At 43.2% G+C, this 21,194-nt stretch overlaps 1 protein-coding gene across 3 annotated transcripts in view; it reads right to left on the bottom strand.

Moving 5' to 3' along the window:
- The window catches only part of DOCK9 (dedicator of cytokinesis 9), a 736,189-nt gene that overhangs the window by 527,107 nt on the left and 187,888 nt on the right, over positions 1-21,194 (bottom strand). The window contains exon 1 of one of the 3 annotated variants that reach the window (XM_053707820.1): positions 4,731-5,262. The exons of the other annotated variants lie outside the window; for them this stretch is intronic. Coding sequence (XP_053563795.1) covers positions 4,731-4,844 — 114 coding nt within the window. The 5' untranslated portion in view covers positions 4,845-5,262. Of the gene's footprint in view, positions 1-4,730; positions 5,263-21,194 lie in introns of those variants that run through there. 3 annotated transcript variants of the gene reach the window in all.

The following is a 21,194-nucleotide window of genomic DNA, read 5'->3' as shown; positions in this document are numbered from 1 at the left end:
CCTGTGCTCTAGTTCAGATATCCTTAAAATCTGGCCTGTGGGGGGGGGGGGGGGGCTGTGACAGGTTTGGAAACCAGTGCTCTATGTGAATCATAAAAAGTTTAATTTTGCCTTTAATGCCCCTTTAAGAGAGTCCATGTACAAAGAATGAGATCAAATGATTGTTATTTATCATCAAAACTAATTCTGTTGGACTGCCCCTTAACCCTGGTAAAAATCACTGCTGTGTGTGCACAGATGTGAACACATTATACAATCTTTAGAATACCTCTCTCTTCAGGAGATATATTTATGCAGCACTTTGCTTAGCCAGTACTATACCAGCCACAGGAAATTCTCTCTGGATGAGTGCAATACATTAACAAGAATCTGCACTGTCGGTTTCCATAGCCTTGGAGCACTGGGCAGGTGGACAACCGTGAATTATGTAGCAATCACATTAGCAGCAAGCAATAGGTTTCAATTTACATTATCAACATTACACTAATGGCCCCCACTAATCAGATAAGCACAGCTGAGTTATGCATTTTAAAACCACATAAAATCCACACACGTCCTGCTTAATTTATTTTCACAATCCACTATTTTATAAGGAACAGATTCAACTGTCCAGTAGCTAAGATTGATAATTAATGGAAGCAAATGCTGTGTGAGATATTTACAGGAGACTAAACACTACATACATTTCAAGCACCTCCCTTTAATCATGGGTGTTGTCATAATGGAACCTAAGTTACCTGCAGGTATCTGAAGGAGAGATGCTGCCCATGTGCAAACAGGTTAGTATTGCAATGTAGTGAAAAAAGAGATTTCAACATGGTGGCACCCACGACTAGAGGGAGACAGAGAATAACCTTAATACTATGCATATAAAATGTATGTAATGTCTCTTTAAATAACAGAGATACTGTAAACTTATCAATTCCATGACCAGTTTACTTCTACTATCAAATTTGTTTCATTCTCTTGGTATCATTTGTTGAAGGAGCAGCAATGCACTACTGGTTTCTAACTGAACACATGGGTGAGCCAATGACAATCGGAATATATATGTAGCCACCAATCAGCAGCTAGAACTTAGGTTCTTGGCTGCTCCTGAGCTTACCTATATAAATCTTTCAACAAACGATTATAAGAAAAGGAAGCAAATTAATTCAAAATTAAATTGGAAAGTTGTTTAAAATAGTTTGCTCTGCTAAATCATGAATGTCTAATTATGACTTTACTGTCCCTTAAAACAACAAATCATGCATACAAAAGAGCATATATTAAATATATTTTAAAAATATTTTTTTGGTATGAAAAATCTTATGTTAAAGTTGTTTGTTTTGATTTTAAAACAAACAGGAAGTACATGTCTGTGCACAGCTGGCTATTGATTGAAACACATCCCACAAGCATATTACAAAAATACATTTTCAGCACAGGAACACCTGTTTAAAAGAAGAAATACAAATGACAATGTCCCTTTTCAGATGCAAACAAACAAAAAAAAAGAATGGCTGTGACATTGTTTAAAAATAAAGTGCAAACAAATATAAGTACCAGCTCACCATATTTGGTATGTGATTTGATTTAATCCTCAGCAGTTAAAGAATAAATAAAAGTGTGTGCTGGCCTCAGCCCGTTGGCTGCTAGAGATAGCTACAACATATTGCACAGCAAGAATAGCCTATAGGTCCATCCTGAGTTTTAGAAAGCAAGCAGATTCTGTAGCCTCTGGAGATGCCCAGTGCTAATGCCACCGAGCTGGCAGTCTGTGTTTTATTGCTGGAATAATAGAAAAGGAGCATCTGTGCCCTATGTCATATTAAATCTATCAAGAAAACAGTGAGCATGGATTTGGGGCATGAAAGAAAGCTAGTGTTACAGAGTGCAGCTGTGATGTGCTCTTTATGAACTGCATTTTACCTTTGCTACAAAAACTCACCATTCTACTGGTAACGTGATAGCAAAACCCCACCCCCTTACAATGTGTCAAATGTAGAGGTTCTTAAAGGGGCGTTAAACCCCAAAAAATTCTTTCAATATTCAGATACAGAAGACCATTTTAAAACGTTTCCAATTTACTTCTATTATGAAATTTGCTTCGTTCTCCTGTTATTTTTTGTTGAAGGGATACCTAGGTAGGTAGCGTGCACATGCCTGAAGCACTACATGACAGGAAATAGTGCTGCCATCTAGTGCTCCTGCTAATGCATAACATTGTTGCAAAACTGCTGCCATATAGTGCTGTAGACACATGCACGCTCATGAGCTTACATCCCAGCTTTTCAACAAAGGATAACAAGAAAACAAAGAAAATTTGATAACAGGAGTAAATTGGAAAGTTGTTTAAAATTGTATGCTCTATCAGAATCATGAAATAAAATTTTGGGGTTTTATGTCCCTTTAAACCTGTCAGAAATGCAACTCAGCAATTGAGCGTTAACCCATACATAGTACAGATAGAAAGAATTAAACAGTGTTTTGGTTTTGTATTTTGCCAATTCAATTTGCTAAAATTGGAAAAGTATTTGATATCAGAAATCTGTAAGAATTTAAAGAGATATAAAAGCCAATTTTTTTCTTTTATGATTCAGATAGAGCATGCTATTTTAAGCAACTTATTTACTCCTATTATCAAATTGTCTTCATTCCCTTAGTATCTTTATTTGAAGCAGGAATGTAAGCTAAGGAGCCGGCCCATTTTTTTTTTGTTCAGCACCTGAGTAGAAATGGCTGATTGGTGGCTAAATGTAGACTCTAATCAGCAAGCGCTACCCAGGTTTCTAAACCAAAAATGGGCCAGATCCTAGGCTTACATTCCTGCTTTTTTAAATAAAGATACCAAGAGAACGAAGAAAAAATTCATAATAGGAGTAAATTATAAAGTTGCTTAAAATTACATGCTTTATCTGAATCATGAAAGAAAACAAATGGGGCTTAAAGGGACAGTCAAGTCCAAAAAAAACTTTCATGATTCAGATAGAGAATGTCATTTTAAACAACTTTCCAATTTACTTTTATCACCAATTTTGCTTTGTTCTCTTGGTATTCTTAGTTGAAAGCTAAACCTAGGAGGTTCATATGCTAATTTCTTAGACCTTAAAGGCCGCCTCTAATCTAAATGCATTTTGATAGTTTTTCACCAATAGAGGGCATTAGTTCACGTATTTCATAAAGATAACAATGAGCTCATGCACGTGAATTTACCATGGAGACAGCTCTGATTGGCTAAACTGCAAGTCTGTCAAAAGAACTGAAATAAGGGGGCAGTCTGCTGAGGCTTAGATACAAGGTAATCACAGAGGTAAAACGTGTATAATTATAACTGTGTTAGTTATGCAAAACTGGGGAATTGGTAATTAAGGGATTATCTATCTTATAAAACAACAATTCTGGTGTTGACTGTCCCTTTAATATCCATTAAAGATACCAAATTATCTTATTATTATTATTTGTAAAAGCAAAGTCAAAAATAAAAAGTAAAACCTTGTGCTACAGAAGAGAAGAAAGCTTATGGATCTAAAGAAAAAGTCCATATCAGTAGTATCATATAGGTCATGGGTCAGCCACAAGGGGGGGCAAGAGGCGACAGTAATGATGAGATTGGCCATGGACCACATCACACTATTCACATAAGCTAAAGCGAATTAGATTCAATTAATATTTTCATATCAAACAAGTTGCTGATATTTAGTTTTATTTAACTGTATATACACCTCAAATTTACAAAACCTGCTACAAATAAACACACTTAGTCACCTCATGAGAAACGTGGAACAGTTGTAACTAATGTCTGTTTTCTATTCAGTGGTGCCAAGTGCCACACACATCCCTCAGAGGGCCTGATGTGGCCACAAGCCCTACTCTAGATAAAAATATGCAACCATTTAATTCCTATCAAGTTAAAAGAAACGGAGTGGTCAAGGAACTTGCTCTACCCTCGCTACTGAAAAATAAACCAATAGAAACAAGAGACGTCAAACTATAAGCAATAGCATATTTTATTTGTTTTAATGATACACGTGTGTAGCATATATTTTTCTAATGATACACACTTGTAGCATATTTTTTTCAATTATGTGCTCTTGTAGCCTATTTAATTTATTTCATTTAATGGTGTACATTTGACCATCTAGATAGCTCACGATCTATGTAAAAATGGCAATTACATAACACAAAATATTGTATGCAGAATTATAAAATGAGCTTTATGTGTGTGTAAATTCACAAACCAGTATTGCATTTGTTTATCCACACTGAAATCATTACTTTCCAAGAGATTTCTGCCCAACCCTGAAGAAATTCTGTGGAAGATACAGGACTGCTGAAATTTAACAATCTTCACTTAAAAGTGCAATCCTACAGCAATTACAAATTGGTAACAATGAGAACTACAAATTCACACTAAAAAGTATATCAAAACTACAAAACCCCTCAAAACTAAACCAATGGCAATTTGAATATTTCACACTCAGAGCTGAAATCCAACAGGGAACTAAAGAATCTGTGTTACTGAACAGATTGTGACACAATAAAAAAACAAAAAAAAGCAACACGGACCACAATCCCATGCAGCCCACATACAAGCTAAGTTTGGTACATAAATATGTTTTACTAGATATTGGTACAAACACAAAGCTCTATGGATATTACAAGACGCATGAGCACTAGAGCCAGCAGCACTCTCTGTGTATGGGACGTACTCAATAAAAACTACATGCTACAGGTCCTATTGTCCTTACCGGCTCAGGCAATGGGCTTTCTGTCTCCAGCTCTGCTTCATCCTTGTACTGTTGGGGAGACTCTATAATTAGTTCCCTCTTTACACTTTTGCAAGTAATGGTCCTGCTTTGCATTTTCTGTATGCGGCAAGTTGTCAATAGCAGGTATTCAGGAGCTCTTCAGTCCTATTCACAGTGAGCTAACATGACAGAATAGATAGTAGAGGGAGATAGGGAGGTACCACTCCTAGGCTTTGTATTCTCAAAAAAAAGCATAACTGCTAAAATCTGTACTGGTGAGAAATACAGAGCAGTTTTGAGACAGCCTCTGAAGGGGGTTGGAATACTGTCCTGGCTGGAAAAGGAGGATCTGTTTTCATGTCACAAGGAAAACAAGCCACAAGTGCTGTGCAGTGCATGGTGCATATTCGCTCAGACTATGAACAGCAGATGTTGTATTAACACCAGCATTTATGGGGATTTTGCTTAGCAGTGTGTGGACTTTTAAAGGATAAACAGCACTGGGCAAACAATACACAATAAGTCCATTTGTTTTCCTTCCACAAAAAATGCTGACAAGGAAATGCCACAAATAAAAATGCAAAAATAAAGTGCAACTGAATTTCATATCCCAAAGTATGCAAGAAAGCTTAAAGAATCCAGTGATAATATAATACACTTTCTCATACAAATACACGCCCTTATAATCTGGCATTAATCACGTGGGAGGGACACACCACAAACTTTCTTAGTTGGTTGTCCTCTGCAGCGTCATAGGCAAGCTGGTAAGTCTTAAAGGCAGGAAACGTACCCATACAACCAGTGAACAGAAAATATATATGTATGTACCAGCAAATTACTGTTTTATTTAAGGTAGAATACAACTCGGAAGAGCTGACTTTTAGTTCTCACTGCATTTAGCCACCTATATAGAATAGTATGAATTTCAAAATCTCTCCCATTTCTTTTGAAGCTTGTTAAAAAATTCCCAGTAAATGACTTGCTTCTCCACTTTAGAAAGGGAGAGGAAGCATATGCAAGGTGTGGCTTAGAGACCAGGGGCCATTCCTGTAAAACTCTCTGTGCCTTCTAAGAAACCCTTCTCACCTGGCAATGAGGGAGTGGAGAGAGAGAAAACAAGAAAAACAAAAGACATTTCTATGCACTTTTATAGATTAGAATTACAATATGAGTATATGTTCCTCTCAGAACACAAAGTTCAGTGTGCAAATAAATGCAAGGTGTCCTTAAAGGGACATTGTACACTAGATTTTTCTTTGCATAAATGTTTTGTAGAGGATCCATTTACACACCCATCTGGGAGTGTTTTTGTAACAATTTATAGTTTTGCTTATCTCCGAGCAGAAGAGATAGCAATAAGAAACAAAACCTTCCTTCCAAGATAACAACTTAATAACTATGGAATGCATTGGCTCAAATGGAGCCAGCTGCAAAACTTTAAGAACAAGGTTAAGGCTTCAAGGAGGAGCAACGGACTTAAATACAGGCCTGATTCTGACCAAGGCCTGAAAAAAAGATTGCACATCTGGCATATCCGCCAGACGCTTATGTAGCAAAATAGGATAAAGCAGAAATCTGACCCTTCAGAGAACTAACCGACAAACCCTTCTCCAGACCTTCCTGGAGAAAAGTCAAAATCCTAGGAATCCTGACCCCACTCCAAAAGTAGCCCTTGGGTTCACACCAATAAAGATATTTACGCCATATCTTATGTTAAATCCTTCTAGTAACAGGCTTGCGAGCCTGAATCATGGTCTCAAACACGCTTGGACAGAACTAAACATTTAATCTCCAAGCAGTCAGCTTCAGAGAAACGAGATTTGGATGAAGGAAGGGACTCTGAAGTAGAAGGTCCTTCCTCAGAGGCAGTCTCCAAGGTGAGAGAGATGACATCTCCACTAGGTCTCCACGCAGGGGCAATTAGAATCACGGATGCTGTCTCCTGTTTGATACGAGCAATGACTCGTGGAAGGAGAGCAAAACGGAGGAAACAGGTATGCCAGCCTTAAGTCCCAAGGGACCGCCAGAGCACCTATCAGGATGGCCTGTGGATCCCTTGACCTTGAGCCATACCTTGGAAGTTTGGCATTCTGCCGATACACCATCAGATCCAGTTCCGGCAACCCCCATCTGAGGGTTAAGCTGGAGAACACTTCCGGATGGAGTTCCCACTCCCCGGGATGAAAAGTCTGTCTGCTCAGAAAATCCACTTCCCAGTTGTCCACTCCTGGAATATGGATTGCAGATAGACAGCAATTGTGAGCTTCCGCCCACTGAATAATCTGAGCGACCTCCTTCATGGCTAAGGAACTCCGAGTTCCTCCCTGGTGGTTAATGCAAGCCACTGAGGTTATGTTGTCTGACTAAAACCTGATAAACCGGGCTAAGGACAACTGAGGCCTAGCCATCAGCGCATTGTAAATCACTCTCAACTCCAAGATGTTTATGGGGAGAGCACACTCCTCTGGAGTCCAGAGTCCCTGTGCCTTTAACAAGACCCAGACTGCTCCCCAGCCCAGCAGGCTGGCGTCCGTGGTCACAATCACCCAGGAAGGTCTCCGAAAGCCTGTGCCCTGAGACAGATGTTCCTGAAGAGAGGGAGAGAGTCTCTTGTCGACCGATCTAGCTCTATCCTTTGAGACAGATCCGCATGGTCCCCATTCCATTGACTGAGCATGCATAACTGCAAAGCTCTCAAATCAAATTGAGCAAAGGGAATGATGTCCATGAAAGCAACCATCAGACCAATTACCTCCATACATTGAGCCACTGATGGACGAACAGTAGACTGGAGAGAGAGGCAAGAGTAAAGAATTTTGGCTTTTCTGACCTCCATCAGAAATATCTTCATTGATAGGGAATCTATTATAGTTCCTAAGAAAACTACCCTTGGGAGCTGAAACAAGGACACTTTTCCAGATTCACTTTCCATCCGTGGGAACGTAGAAAAGACAACAAGATCTCTGTATGAGATTTTGCTTGTTGAATAGATGGAGCCTAAACCAGAATGTCGTCCAGATAGTGCAACACAGCAATTCCCCAAGTCCTAACCCCTGCCAAGAAAGCCCCCAGAACCTTTGAGAAAATGCTGGGAGCTGTGGCAAAGCCAAATGGAAGAGCTACAAACTGAAAGTGTTTCTCTAAAAAGGCAAATCTCAGGAATTTGTGAAGATCCCTGTGAATGGGAACATGAAGGAACGCATTCTTCAGGTCTATGGTCGTCATGAACTGACTTTCTTGAACTAAAGGAAGAATGGAACGGATCATTTTCATCTTAAAGGACGGTACTCTGAGAAATTTGTTTAGACACTTAAAGGTCTAAAAAAGGTTGGAAAGTTCACTATTTTTTGGGAACCACAAACAGATTGGAATAGAAACCTAGTCCCCGTTCCTGGACTGGAACCGTTACTCCCAGGGAGAAGAGATCCAGCACACATTTCATGAACGACTCTCTTTATCTTGTCTGCAGATGATAACCTTGAGAGATGGAACCTGCCCCTGGGAGGAAAAGTCTTAAATTCTAATTTGTAACCCTCAGATACTATGTCCACAGCCCATGGATCTGGGACATCTCATACCCATGCTTGGTAAAAATGATAAAGTCTGCCCCACACTTGATCCGTTCCCAGATCAGGGGTAACCCCTTCATGCTGATTTAGAGTCAGCTGCGGGCTTCTTTGATTGCTTCCCCTTGTTCCAAGACTGACTGAGTTTCCAAGAAGGCTTGGGTTCCTGCTTGGCAGAGGAAGGGGAAGACTTACCTCTGAAGTTACGCAAGGAACGAAAATTACTCTGACGACTTCTTATCTTGAGGAAGAAAAGACCTTTTACCACCTGTGATCAGAAATAATTTCTGCCAGGTCCAAACAAGGTCTTACCCTTTAAAGGAATCGCCAAAAGCTTAGACTTAGATGAAACATCCGCTGACCAAAATTTCAACCACAAAGCTGTGTGCGCTAATACAGTGAAACCAGATATTTTGGTTCCCAATTTGATAATCTGCAATGAAGCATCCTATAATATAAAAGGCCAAGTGTGTTTGTCCGAAGCTGTCATGCGCAGTAGAGACAGCACGAGGACAAACACACCTGGCCTTAGAGTCCCTACCTGATCTACGGTGCGGGCAGAAGTGGGTGTGACCGGACATGAGTGGGGGGGTGGTCAGATGTGAAGGGGGTGGGGCCGGGCGCGCACGTGAGATAGAGGAGAGAGAGATAGAGAGGTGGAAGAGATAGAAAGAGGGGGAGAGAACAAAAGAGATGGGAAAGAGCTAAAGATAGGATGAGAGAGAGGAAAGAGCAAGAGAGGGGGGAAGAGAGAGCAAAAGAGAGGGGGAAAGAGAAAATAAGAGGGGGGAAAGAGAGAGCAAAAGAGAGGGGAAGAGAGAGAGCAAAAGAAAAGAGGGAAAAGAGGGGGAGGAGGAGAGAGAGGGGGGAGAGGGGAGGGGGGGAGAGAGGAGAGGGGGGAAAGAGAGGGGAGGGGGAGAGAGGGGGGAGAGAGAGAGAGAGAGAGGGGAGAGAGAGGGGAGAGAGAGAGAAGGGGGGAGAGAGAGGGGGGAGAGAGAGGGGGGAGAGAGAAGGTAGGGGGGAGAGAGAAGGTAGGGGGAGAGAGAAGGTAGGGGGAGAGAGAAGGGAGGGGGGAGAGAGAAGGGAGGGGGGAGAGAGAAGGGAGGGGGGAGAGAGAAGGTAGGGGGGAGAGAGAAGGGAGGGGGGAGAGAGAAGGGAGGGGGGAGAGAGAAGGGAGGGGTTGAGAGGGGAGGGGGAGGGAGAGAGAGAGGGGAGAGAGGGGAGAGGGGGGAGAGAGAGGGGAGAGAGGGGAGAGGGGGAGAGAGAGAGAGAGAGAGAGAGAGGAGACAGAGGGGAGAGAGAGAGAGAGAGAGGAGAAAGAGGGGGAAGAGAGAGAGAGGGGGGAAGAGAGAGAGGGGGGGGGGAAGAGAGAGAGAGGGGGGAGAGAGAGAGAGAGAGAGAGAGAGGGGGGGGGGAGAAGAGTGAGAGAGGGGGGAGAGAGAGAGAGAGAGAGAGAGAGAGAGGGGGGGGGGGGAGAGGAGGGGGGAAAGAAAAAGGGGGGACAGAAGAGGGGGGAGAAAAAGGGGGGAGAGAAGAGGGGGGAAGAAGAGGGGGAAGAAGAGGGGGGGAGAGAGGAGGGGGGGAGAGGGGGAAGATAGAGAGCACAAAAGAGAGGGGGGAGATAGAGAGGGGGAGAGAGCGCAAAAGAGAGGGGGGGAGAAAGAGAGCAAAAGAGTGGGAGAGAGTGAGCGCAAAAGAGAGGGGGGAGAGAGAGCGCAAAAGAGAGGGGGGAGAGAGAGCGCAAAAGAGAGGGGGGAGAGAGAGCGCAAAAGAGAGGGGGGAGAGAGAGCGCAAAAGAGAGGGGGGAGAAAAAGCGCAAAAGAGAGGGGGGAGAGCGAGAGCGCAAAAGAGAGGGGGGAGAGAGCGCAAAAGAGAGGGGGGAGAGAGCGCAAAAGAGAGGGGGGAGAGAGAGCGCAAAAGAGAGGGATAGAGCAAAAGAGAGGGGGGATAGCGCAAAAGAGAGGGGGAGAGAGCTCAAAAGAGAGGGGGAGAGAGAGCGCAAAAGAGAGGGGGAAGAGAGAGAGAGAGATCAAAAGAGAGGGGGAGGGAGAGAGCGCAAGAGGTGGGACCGCTGTACTGCAAAAAATGGCCCGTGTGAATGGGCTTTAGGACTAGTCAGTAATAAAGGAATTGACTAACTTAAAGGGACACTCAATAAAAATTAAACTTTCATTATTTAGATAGAGCATGCAATTTTAAACAACTTTCCAATTTACTTCATTAACAAAATGTGTAGTCTTTTTATATTTAAAATTTTTGAGTCAACAGCTTCTACTGAGCATGTGCAAGAATAAGCGTGTATGCATTTGTGAATGGCTGATTGCTGTCACATGGTACGTGTATGCATTTGTTATTGGCTGATGGCTGTCACATGGGGGGAGTGGAAAAAGACATAACTTAAAATTGTCAGAAAAAAAAATCTACTACTCATTTGAGGTTTAGACTAAGTGCTATTGCATTGTCTTGTTATCTTGTATTTGTTGATTATGCAAATCTACTGTGTTAACTGGTTCTTTAAGAGCCTTAATCCTGTCTTGGATCTCATCCAAGGGAGTCTCTACCTGAAGACAAAGCGTCAAACCAATAGGCTGACGTATTTGTCACAGTGACAATACACACTGCAGGTTGCATTGGAGACCTTGATGAACATACAATTTTTAAAATAAGCCTCCAGCTTCTTGTCCATTGGATCCTTAAAAGAGCAGCTATCCTCAATAGGAATAGTAGTTCTCTTAGCCAGAGTAGAAATGGCCCCTTCCACTTTGGGCACCGTTTGCCACGACTCCTTAATGGAGTCAGCAACAGGAGGCAGGGAAAAAGGAATCCCAGGTCTCTTTCCTTTCCATTCCTATGCAATAATTTCCGTAGCACTGTCTGGCACAGGAAACACCGCCACAGAGGAAGGAACATCAAAGTATTTATTGAGTTTACTAGATTTCCTAGGGTTGACAGCGACAGGGGTATCGGAGTCATCCAAGGTAGCCAAAACCTAATTTAACAGGACACGGAGGTGTTTAAGCTTAAATCTGAAGGATACCACTTCAGCATCAGATGAAGGAATTAAACTGTGTGATTCTGAGATCTCACCCTCAGAGGCTACTGACGTATCCTCTTCCTCAGACTCATGAGGAAGTGCAACCTGAGTAGCAGATAATGGAACAGAAACCTTACTTTCTGAGTCTCTAAATTTCCTCTTGTGTTTTCCCTTTAATATTGGAAAAGCAGAAAACGCTGCCAATACCGCAGAAGATACCTGCGCAGCAAAATCTGTAGGCAAATACACTCCGTCAGGAGATTGAGAGCAACTGCAGAGGACTGTATGTAACGCCAAAAAGGCTTGGGACATTTGAGGAGAAAGCTGTGGCATAGCCCGGACAGCATCATCCTGAGAGACATTAGGCTCAGTAAAAAGTCTATCTTTAAACTTTGGAGTCTTTTTAACACATGAGGAACAACATTGCATGGAAACAACAATTTGGGCCTCTAAACATAATAAACAAGAGTTTAGAGGAGCAGCCTCCTGCTCCAATTCAACAATAGACATTGCAGAAAAAATGTCAATAACCAAAAAAAAAAAAAAAAAAATTTCTTTTTAAAATTTTAGGGTACTGTGCCTTTAAATCACAGAGCGATATAACGCTCAGGAAAACCTAGCCCCCAAGGAAACCTCTACACCTCAACAGGCTGAGGCACTCCTACCTGCCCTCTGGATAGCACTTAGCAGAGCCGTTCACTTTATGGAGCTCCAAAAGCTCTATGTCGATACCACTCCGGCAGAGAAAAGAAGTCACATGATCTTCCTTAGACTAATACTACGCTACAAAAGCGTGCGCATCTAGCATCCAGACACTCTATCTCGTATTTGGCTCCCAGTTATTGCACCAAAGCACATTGATATCTCAATAAATAAGCCCATAAAGTTAACCCCTTCCTCTAATGGGCTAAACACTCTCTCTTACTGTCACATAACAAAACAAGGTATTAACCCTGTATTAAAGTGCCTGCACACTGCTTTTTAAAATCCTTACCAAGGATAATGCCAAGTCCCATAATCTGCAGCTTTCAGTGTCGGCCTTCCCCAGCACTTACCTGCATTCTAGCCGTCCGGCAGGAGGACAGCTCACACAGTGTGGAAGGACGCCAACTCCTTACAGAGGCCTGTGGAAAAAAGAAAGATCAGAGAAAACCTACTCTGGCTTTCTTTACTAGGGCAGCAGATATGTTAGGAAAACGCAGCAAGGCCCACCTTACAAGTTCCTAACTTTAAAACCACCACTACGCTACTGAAGATATTAACATGGACTACGGTTAGACCCAATCCTTGAAACAAAGGAAAGATTATAGTAAACCTACTATGGCTTTCTAAGAATAATAAAATCTTGCTTGTAGCAAAGAATCTTCAGACACCAAAAACTTCACCTTCTCCATAACCATGAGGCAAAGAGAATGACTGGGATTTGTGGGAAGGGGAGTGATACTTAACAGCTTGGCTGGGGTGCTCTTTGCCTCCTTCTGCTGGCCAGGAGTGATATTCCCAACAGTAATTGAGGATGCCGTGGACTCACCATATCTTAGGAAAGAAATTGGTGTATACTGTCCCTTTAAGAAAAATGCCACTAAAGCTTGTAGACAGTAGAATATATCAGGCAATTCTTTTTTCAGCAAAATACAATAAAGGTTAAACAAAATTATATCTTTATAAGATTGTAGATGTTTAGTTTTATAAGAATTTTACATTATAAAGAAACATTCTATTTTAATATTAAAATGGCTATTTTGTTAAAGCAGTTCTAAAAAAACAGAATTTATGCTTACCTGATAAATTACTTTCTCCAACGGTGTGTCCGGTCCACGGCGTCATCCTTACTTGTGGGATATTCTCTTCCCCAACAGGAAATGGCAAAGAGCCCAGCAAAGCTGGTCACATGATCCCTCCTAGGCTCCGCCTACCCCAGTCATTCGACCGACGTACAGGAGGAAATATGCATAGGAGAAACCATATGATACCGTGGTGACTGTAGTTAGAGAAAATAATTCATCAGACCTGATTAAAAAAACCAGGGCGGGCCGTGGACCGAACACACCGTTGGAGAAAGTAATTTATCAGGTAAGCATAAATTCTGTTTTCTCCAACATAGGTGTGTCCGGTCCACGGCGTCATCCTTACTTGTGGGAACCAATACCAAAGCTTTAGGACACGGATGAAGGGAGGGAGCAAATCAGGTCACCTAAATGGAAGGCACCACGGCTTGCAAAACCTTTCTCCCAAAAATAGCCTCTGAAGAAGCAAAAGTATCAAATTTGTAAAATTTGGCAAAAGTGTGCAGTGAAGACCAAGTCGCTGCCTTACATATCTGGTCAACAGAAGCCTCGTTCTTGAAGGCCCATGTGGAAGCCACAGCCCTAGTGGAATGAGCTGTGATTCTTTCAGGAGGCTGCCGTCCGGCAGTCTCATAAGCCAATCGGATAATGCTTTTAAGCCAAAAAAGAAAGAGAGGTAGAAGTTGCTTTTTGACCTCTCCTTTTACCAGAATAAACAACAAACAAAGAAGATGTTTGTCTGAAATCTTTAGTAGCCTCTAAATAGAATTTTAGAGCACGGACTACGTCCAAATTGTGTAACAAACGTTCCTTCTTTGAAACTGGATTCGGACACAAAGAAGGTACAACAATCTCCTGGTTAATATTTTTGTTGGAAACAACTTTCGGAAGAAAACCAGGCTTAGTACGCAAAACCACCTTGTCTACATGGAACACCAGATAGGGCGAAGAACACTGCAGAGCAGATAACTCAGAAACTCTTCTAGCAGAAGAAATTGCAACCAAAAACAAAACTTTCCAAGATAATAACTTAATATCTACGGAATGTAAAGGTTCAAACGGAACCCCTTGAAGAACTGAAAGAACTAGATTAAGACTCCAGGGAGGAGTCAAAGGTCTGTAAACCGGCTTGATTCTAACCAGAGCCTGAACAAACGCTTGAACGTCTGGCACAGCTGCCAGCCTTTTGTGAAGTAAAACAGATAAAGCAGAGATCTGTCCCTTCAGAGAACTTGCAGATAATCCTTTCTCCAAACCTTCTTGTAGAAAGGATAAAATCTTAGGAATTTTTATCTTGTTCCATGGGAATCCTTTAGATTCACACCAACAGATATATTTTTTCCATATTTTATGGTAAATCTTTCTAGTTACAGGCTTTCTAGCCTGAATAAGAGTATCTATTACGGAATCTGAAAACCCACGCTTTGATAAAATCAAGCGTTCAATCTCCAAGCAGTCAGTTGGAGGGAAACCAGATTCGGATGTTCGAATGGACCTTGAACAAGAAGGTCCTGTCTCAAAGGTAGCTTCCATGGTGGAGCCGATGACATATTCACCAGGTCTGCATACCAAGTCCTGCGTGGCCACGCAGGAGCTATCAAGATCACCGAAGCCCTCTCCTGATTGATCCTGGCCACCAGCCTGGGAATGAGAGGAAACGGTGGGAATACATAAGCTAGGTTGAAGGTCCAAGGTGCTACTAGTGCATCCACTAGAGTCGCCTTGGGATCCCTGGATCTGGACCCGTAACAAGGAACCTTGAAGTTCTGACGAGACGCCATCAGATCCATGTCTGGAATGCCCCATAATTGAGTTATTTGGGCAAAGATTTCCGGATGGAGTTCCCACTCCCCCGGATGAAATGTCTGACGACTCAGAAAATCCGCTTCCCAATTTTCCACTCCTGGGATGTGGATTGCGGACAAGTGGCAGGAGTGATCCTCCGCCCATTGAATTATCTTGGTCACTTCCTCCATCGCCAGGGAACTCCTTGTTCCCCCCTGATGGTTGATATATGCAACAGTCGTCATGTTGTCTGATTGAAACCTTATGAATTTGGCCTTTGCTAGATGAGGCCAAGCTTTGAGAGCATTGAATATCGCTCTCAGTTCCAGAATGTTTATCGGGAGAAGAGATTCTTCCCGGGACCATAGACCCTGAGCTTTCAGGGGTTCCCAGACCGCGCCCCAGCCCACCAGACTGGCGTCGGTCGTGACAATGACCCACTCTGGTCTGCGGAAGCTCATTCCCTGTGACAGGTTGTCCAGGATCAGCCACCAACGGAGTGAATCTCTGGTCCTTTGATCTACTTGAATCGTCGGAGACAAGTCTGTATAATCCCCATTCCACTGTCTGAGCATGCACAGTTGTAATGGTCTTAGATGAATTCGTGCAAAAGGAACTATGTCCATTGCTGCAACCATCAATCCTATTACTTCCATGCACTGCGCTATGGAAGGATGAAGAACAGAATGAAGAACTTGACAAGAGCTTAGAAGTTTTGATTTTCTGACCTCTGTCAGAAAAATCCTCATTTCTAAGGAATCTATTATTGTTCCCAAGAAGGGAACTCTTGTTGACGGGGACAGAGAACTTTTTTCTATGTTCACTTTCCATCCGTGAGATCTGAGAAAGGCTAGAACAATGTCCGTATGAGCCTTTGCTTTTGACAGAGACGACGCTTGAATCAGGATGTCGTCCAAGTAAGGTACTACTGCAATGCCCCTTGGTCTTAGAACTCTTAGCCATCTCCGTGGAGATGTTGCCTGTGCAACGGCAAAGAGAATGACTGGGGTAGGCGGAGCCTAGGAGGGATCATGTGACCAGCTTTGCTGGGCTCTTTGCCATTTCCTGTTGGGGAAGAGAATATCCCACAAGTAAGGATGACGCCGTGGACCGGACACACCTATGTTGGAGAAATTGCCTTCTTTAACTAAGTTTTTAACTCCTGGAAAAGGGTAAAACGTAGACAAAGTGGCACTTTTGGAACTTACCCACTCTGCTTCAGATGAGGTTACAGCTAATGAGTGGACCATACGGGTATGCTTCTCTCATTTTTGTAGCAGTGTCCTAATATGGAGTGGCACAGGAGCACATTAACTATCTGTTTAACCCTTTACAGGGGTTAAAAAAGATAGTGGTATCAAAAAGAAAAGACAAAAGGAGCACCTTTTAGGCACACACTTGTTAATGCTAAATAGCAATGCAAATAGTACATGTAGATAAGACCAAAAAAAAAAAAAATTAAAGGGAGATGAAACCAAAAAGCTTGAATTATGCTTACCTGATAATTTTCTTTTCTTCTAATGGGAAGAGTCCACAGCTGCATTCATTAAATTTGGGAATTCAGAACCTGGCCACCAGGAGGAGGCAGACACCCCAGCCAAAGGCTTTAATTCCTCCCCCACTTTCCCCATCCCCGAGTCATTCTGCCAAGGGAACAGGAACAGTAGAAGAAATATCAAGGTGAAAAAGGTGCCAGAAGAAATAAAAACTAAAATACCCCCCCCCCCCCCATTAGGTAAAACGCGGGCGGGAAGTTGTGGACTCTTCCTGTCAGAAAAAAAGAAAATCATCAGGTAAGCATAATTTATGTTTTTCTTCTTAAACGGGAAGAGTCCACAGCTGCATACATTACTTTTGGGAAAACAATACCCAAGCTATAGAGGACACTGAATGCAAACAAAGGGCGGGTACAGAAGAAGGGCACCACAGCCTGAAATTACCCAACACCCAATAAAAAACTTTAACACTTAGAAACAGGGGGTTAAAAATCTGAAGGACCAAGTAACTGCCCATCAGTTAAACAACCTACAAGGCCGCGTTAGAGACCACTCAGAATCCCTAGAATACATTGAGCACAAAAAAAACCAAGGAGCCAAATCCCGCGGGCTTTCTGATCACACGGAACTAACCCCCGACCCGAAGGAAGAGAACCTTCACTGGGAAAAAACGGAGGACCATAAGATATCTAAAGGACCACCAACCAAGGTAAGAAAACCTCAAAACGACTAAAGCAAATCTAAGGTTGCTAAAGACAACCGCCCAGGGAAATCAACTCCCTAGAAGGACAAGAAGCAGAATCAACTCCATACCTATGAAAAGGTGATCATGAGAAGAACCGTGGTCTACCCTAAGATCCCTGACACAACACCATATGACTTATGGTGCTCCAAGGAAGCTGTAAGCTCCCCACTATACCATAGTCTAGAGGATACAACCGCTAAACTTGGGCAAACATAGGTAGCATATAAAACTGAAGAAATTCAGAGCCTGCAGACAAGAATCAGAAAAAAAACTATATATCCTAGAGAAAGAAGGCTATCAAGAGAAAACACACAGCCACCTCTGAATAAGAACATGCAAGCTTTAGCCCCAAGGCAGCAAAGCTGACCATAAGCCAACATGGAAGACCATCCCACAGAGAAGGTCGAAAAATATCGACGACCCTCGTCCTGAAAAAAATCCAGACCTTAGAGGAACATCCAACACCAGCAGCCCATGAAACCAGTGGAGGGATGAACCAGGATAAAAAGCTGCCACAGCAGAATTCAAACTCCAATCCTTCAGCTTACTAGGCAGGGTAGATATCCCCAAGGCCACATAGACTTATAGCTGGAAGTATACGGTCAAGACTCAACAGAGCAGTCAGATCCCCAACCCCCACTCAGAAGTAATGGACCCAGTCCAAAAGGATTGGTAACGTCCGAATACAAAGAATACAAAACTCTCCAAACCACACCTCAAAGGGTAAAGGAGGGGCCGAAAGGGAACAAACCCATGGGAGAACAACTCTAACCATTACTAATCTTGCTTGCTACCACAAAGTCAAGGCAGAATACTACGTACTCGGGTTCCAGAACCCCTACACAGCTCCCTTCCAAAGAAGGACCACTCCCAACCAAGGAAGATAGGGCACTGAACTACAGCGTCCCAGTACCAGAATCCAGCTGCAAGACCGCTTGCACGCAAGGAAGGGCAGAACCCCTTGTAAAAAGAGAAAGGAAGGACCACTGGGGCTTTAAGGAAACTGTATTTTGAAAACCTCCCCGAAGGAAGGCATACGCAAAGAACCGCTTCCCCAGCCATAGCCATGGAGAAGAAATGAGAGAAACAGTAAAACCAATTAAGAAAAGACCAATTCAGCCATACCGCCAGCTTAGTTGAACAACAACCACGAGCCCACATCAAGGAGCAATAGCTGCCCCTGACAAAAACTGTAAGACCCCGCCTGATAGGCAGCAAAACTAACCCTTAGACAGTGATCAAATCTCCCCAGAGGAGACATGCAGATCTTCCAAAACCGAAAGGTTTGAAACCGAACCGCCCAGGACAATCCAGATCCGGACTCCAAATCTCAGACAAGAGACATGGCCCTAAGCCAGACCCCCAGAGCCGAGACCAGTCAATGTTCTAACCCCCGAGGAACTCTCAAGTTACCTCACACGGAGGCGTGCACCCTAGGCAGTGCATCCCACATCCCAATGTCCCTGGACATTGGACGCTTGAAATAAATTCAGACCAAAGAGCCTAGAGAGACATCTTAACAGGCCTAAGAAGAGGGCAACCAGCACCCGGAGGTGCGTCTGATACCAGGACCCTCGGCTTGCAACCCCAGAGAGCTAGATCTCTTAGAGAGTCAAAGGGGAACACCCCCTCTAAATCCACAGGTTTGCAAGGGACAGGCTCCAAACATGCCCTTAGAATAAGAAGACGATAATATCTCCAAAGACCCTTACAGGATCAGTCTCCCGAAAAATCCTGTACCACACAGGAAAAATGTCGGGAGCCTCAAAACTCCTGGCAGACAAGTCGACCAGGAGAAAAATGCCGGGTAAGGGACTAACCCCAATCCCTGCGCTCCCAATAGAAGAGCATACAACCTACTAAAAAAAGGAAGTAATAAGGACTTCCAGACAAAGATGACCCGGCCACCCAAGAAGGGAAAACTAGGCCACAAAAACAGACATCCAGATCAAAAAAGAAACATGAAGGCAGCACCCATGGGTGAACGCCCAAGGAGAATGGGCACACTAACAGGACCAGCCGATCAGGGGCCCCATTCTTCTTATCTCAGAACTGAAACAGATACTTAAAGAAAAGAAAATGGAGACATCAAGGAGATTGGCTTCATCCCCATATGTTTAACCTAGTTTGCCATCCAGCACAGAAGACCGAGGATCCCTCGGTCCAGTAGGACCGGAATCCTCCAGCAACGCCAAAACATGGCTTAGTAGTACACAAAGACGTTCCAGTCTATAACGGAAGGCAAAATGTTCCCCCGCCGGATCGAAGGAAGACCCCGGCCCCGAGGGAGGGGCCCCTGAAGCCTCAGAGGTACTCACTTCCCCAGAAGGTCGAACAGACTTAGGCGATCTCACGGTCGACGGACCCTGGTTAACAAAACACGGACAGTATCTTAAAAATACTTCTCTTGGCAGATATAATTGTGTCAGCGCCATAGATATGGCCATGCGGAACCGTGCCGTAGCCTTTGGAGGAAACAAGCCGCCTTCCGGAGGAGTAACGACCATAGGGACACCTGCTTGCGTAGCAAAATAAGGTTCTGGGGGGCGCGCCTCATTGGACATGGTATCCTCAGGGGCGGATGGCTCAACGCACTCTACTCTCCCTTAATCGGTGGAAGAGAGTACTCTAGCACGGCAATCGGAACATAACTGATGGGCATGGATAACCCGGGCCATTTCATACTCCTCACAAGACGTATACTCCGAGTCAGAGATGTCCATCTCTAAGAAATCCAAATCCACCATAACTTGGAGATTGCAAATATGGACAAAAGCTGAACGGCACCTTACACTCCCAATGGCTGGGGCACTCACCACCTTCTGTGAACCAGACAACTAACGAACAGACTCTCTTTGTCGTCACTCGGTCAGAGTACGGAAACGGAATTACAACGTGACCTCACCCGGTCACACGGTGCACCGTGTAATCCAGCAAAAAAGGCACACCAATCCCAAAAGGGCCACGCAGTCTGATAAGGCCGATATGTTCTGAATAGCCATGAGCCCAAGCATCACTACACATTAGAAGACAGAATCGTAAAACAAAGATGATTAAAGTCCTCCCTGTTCAATAACCCCCCTCAGGAGATATTAACCCTTGATTCCATAAGATAAAGGAGTCCCACTGGGGAGTCCCACTGGGGATAACATTACATTCATATATCTAAATAAAATGAAACTATCTTACCGGAATCTACGCGCTGGAACAGTAACATGGCCCTTCAAGTGTGACAGATAGCAGCATCGCTTTTGACATGGACATGAGAGAAGAAAGAAGGCAGCGAAACTCATCAACGCTGATTGCCAAGGAGCTGTTAACATGAGTCAGGATGGTTTCGCAAAGACGACACTCCCTACATCTCTGGACTCTAACTTTCATCCATGGTCTCGCTGAGAGGCTGACAGGATTACTTAAATCTATAAGCTGATAGAGAGTGGTTGAGGTTCTCTTTATACAGAGCAATCAAAAAGTTCATGTGATAATCATAAAGGAAATATACATATACATACACAGTCCTTGGTACGTGGGTATATTCTTAAATGGCACTAATGTCAATCAAATATATGGTGACAAATGGTGATTCCAGCAAAAATCCCGGCCAAATAATAAAGTTGCCCACTTACTAGAAGAAACCTCAATCAAATATCGATCCTCTGAAGAAGAAGGTAATTTATCACATTTGAAACGCGTTAGAAAGTCTTTTCTACGACTTTGGCTTGCTATGTGGATGGTTGGATTTTACTTAAAATACACAAGTATTTTGGGGAACGATTGTACAATCTTTAAACGCTAAACTGATACCTCATAATTGATTGGGGTTAACACATGTAAGCAGGTTTTACTTTTGACTTATATAAAAGTTGTATTTTCTGTCAAAACAAAATTGCACTATTGTGTGGCCTTTCTGTTCCCTTTCTATATATACTCTGCCTCTGGGGATACTGAGGAAAAAGATAGGAAAGAGGATCTACCATACCCAAGCAACACTGAAGCGTCTTGACTGACGGGCCTCTTATTCTACCAATGAACAACACTTACCTCATTTGAT

The sequence above is a fragment of the Bombina bombina genome, chromosome 3 (assembly GCF_027579735.1).
Source record: "Bombina bombina isolate aBomBom1 chromosome 3, aBomBom1.pri, whole genome shotgun sequence".
Classification (NCBI taxonomy): domain Eukaryota; kingdom Metazoa; phylum Chordata; class Amphibia; order Anura; family Bombinatoridae; genus Bombina; species Bombina bombina.
Note: the sequence above shows the minus strand (reverse complement) of the source record. Positions and strands in the feature narration are given on the sequence as shown.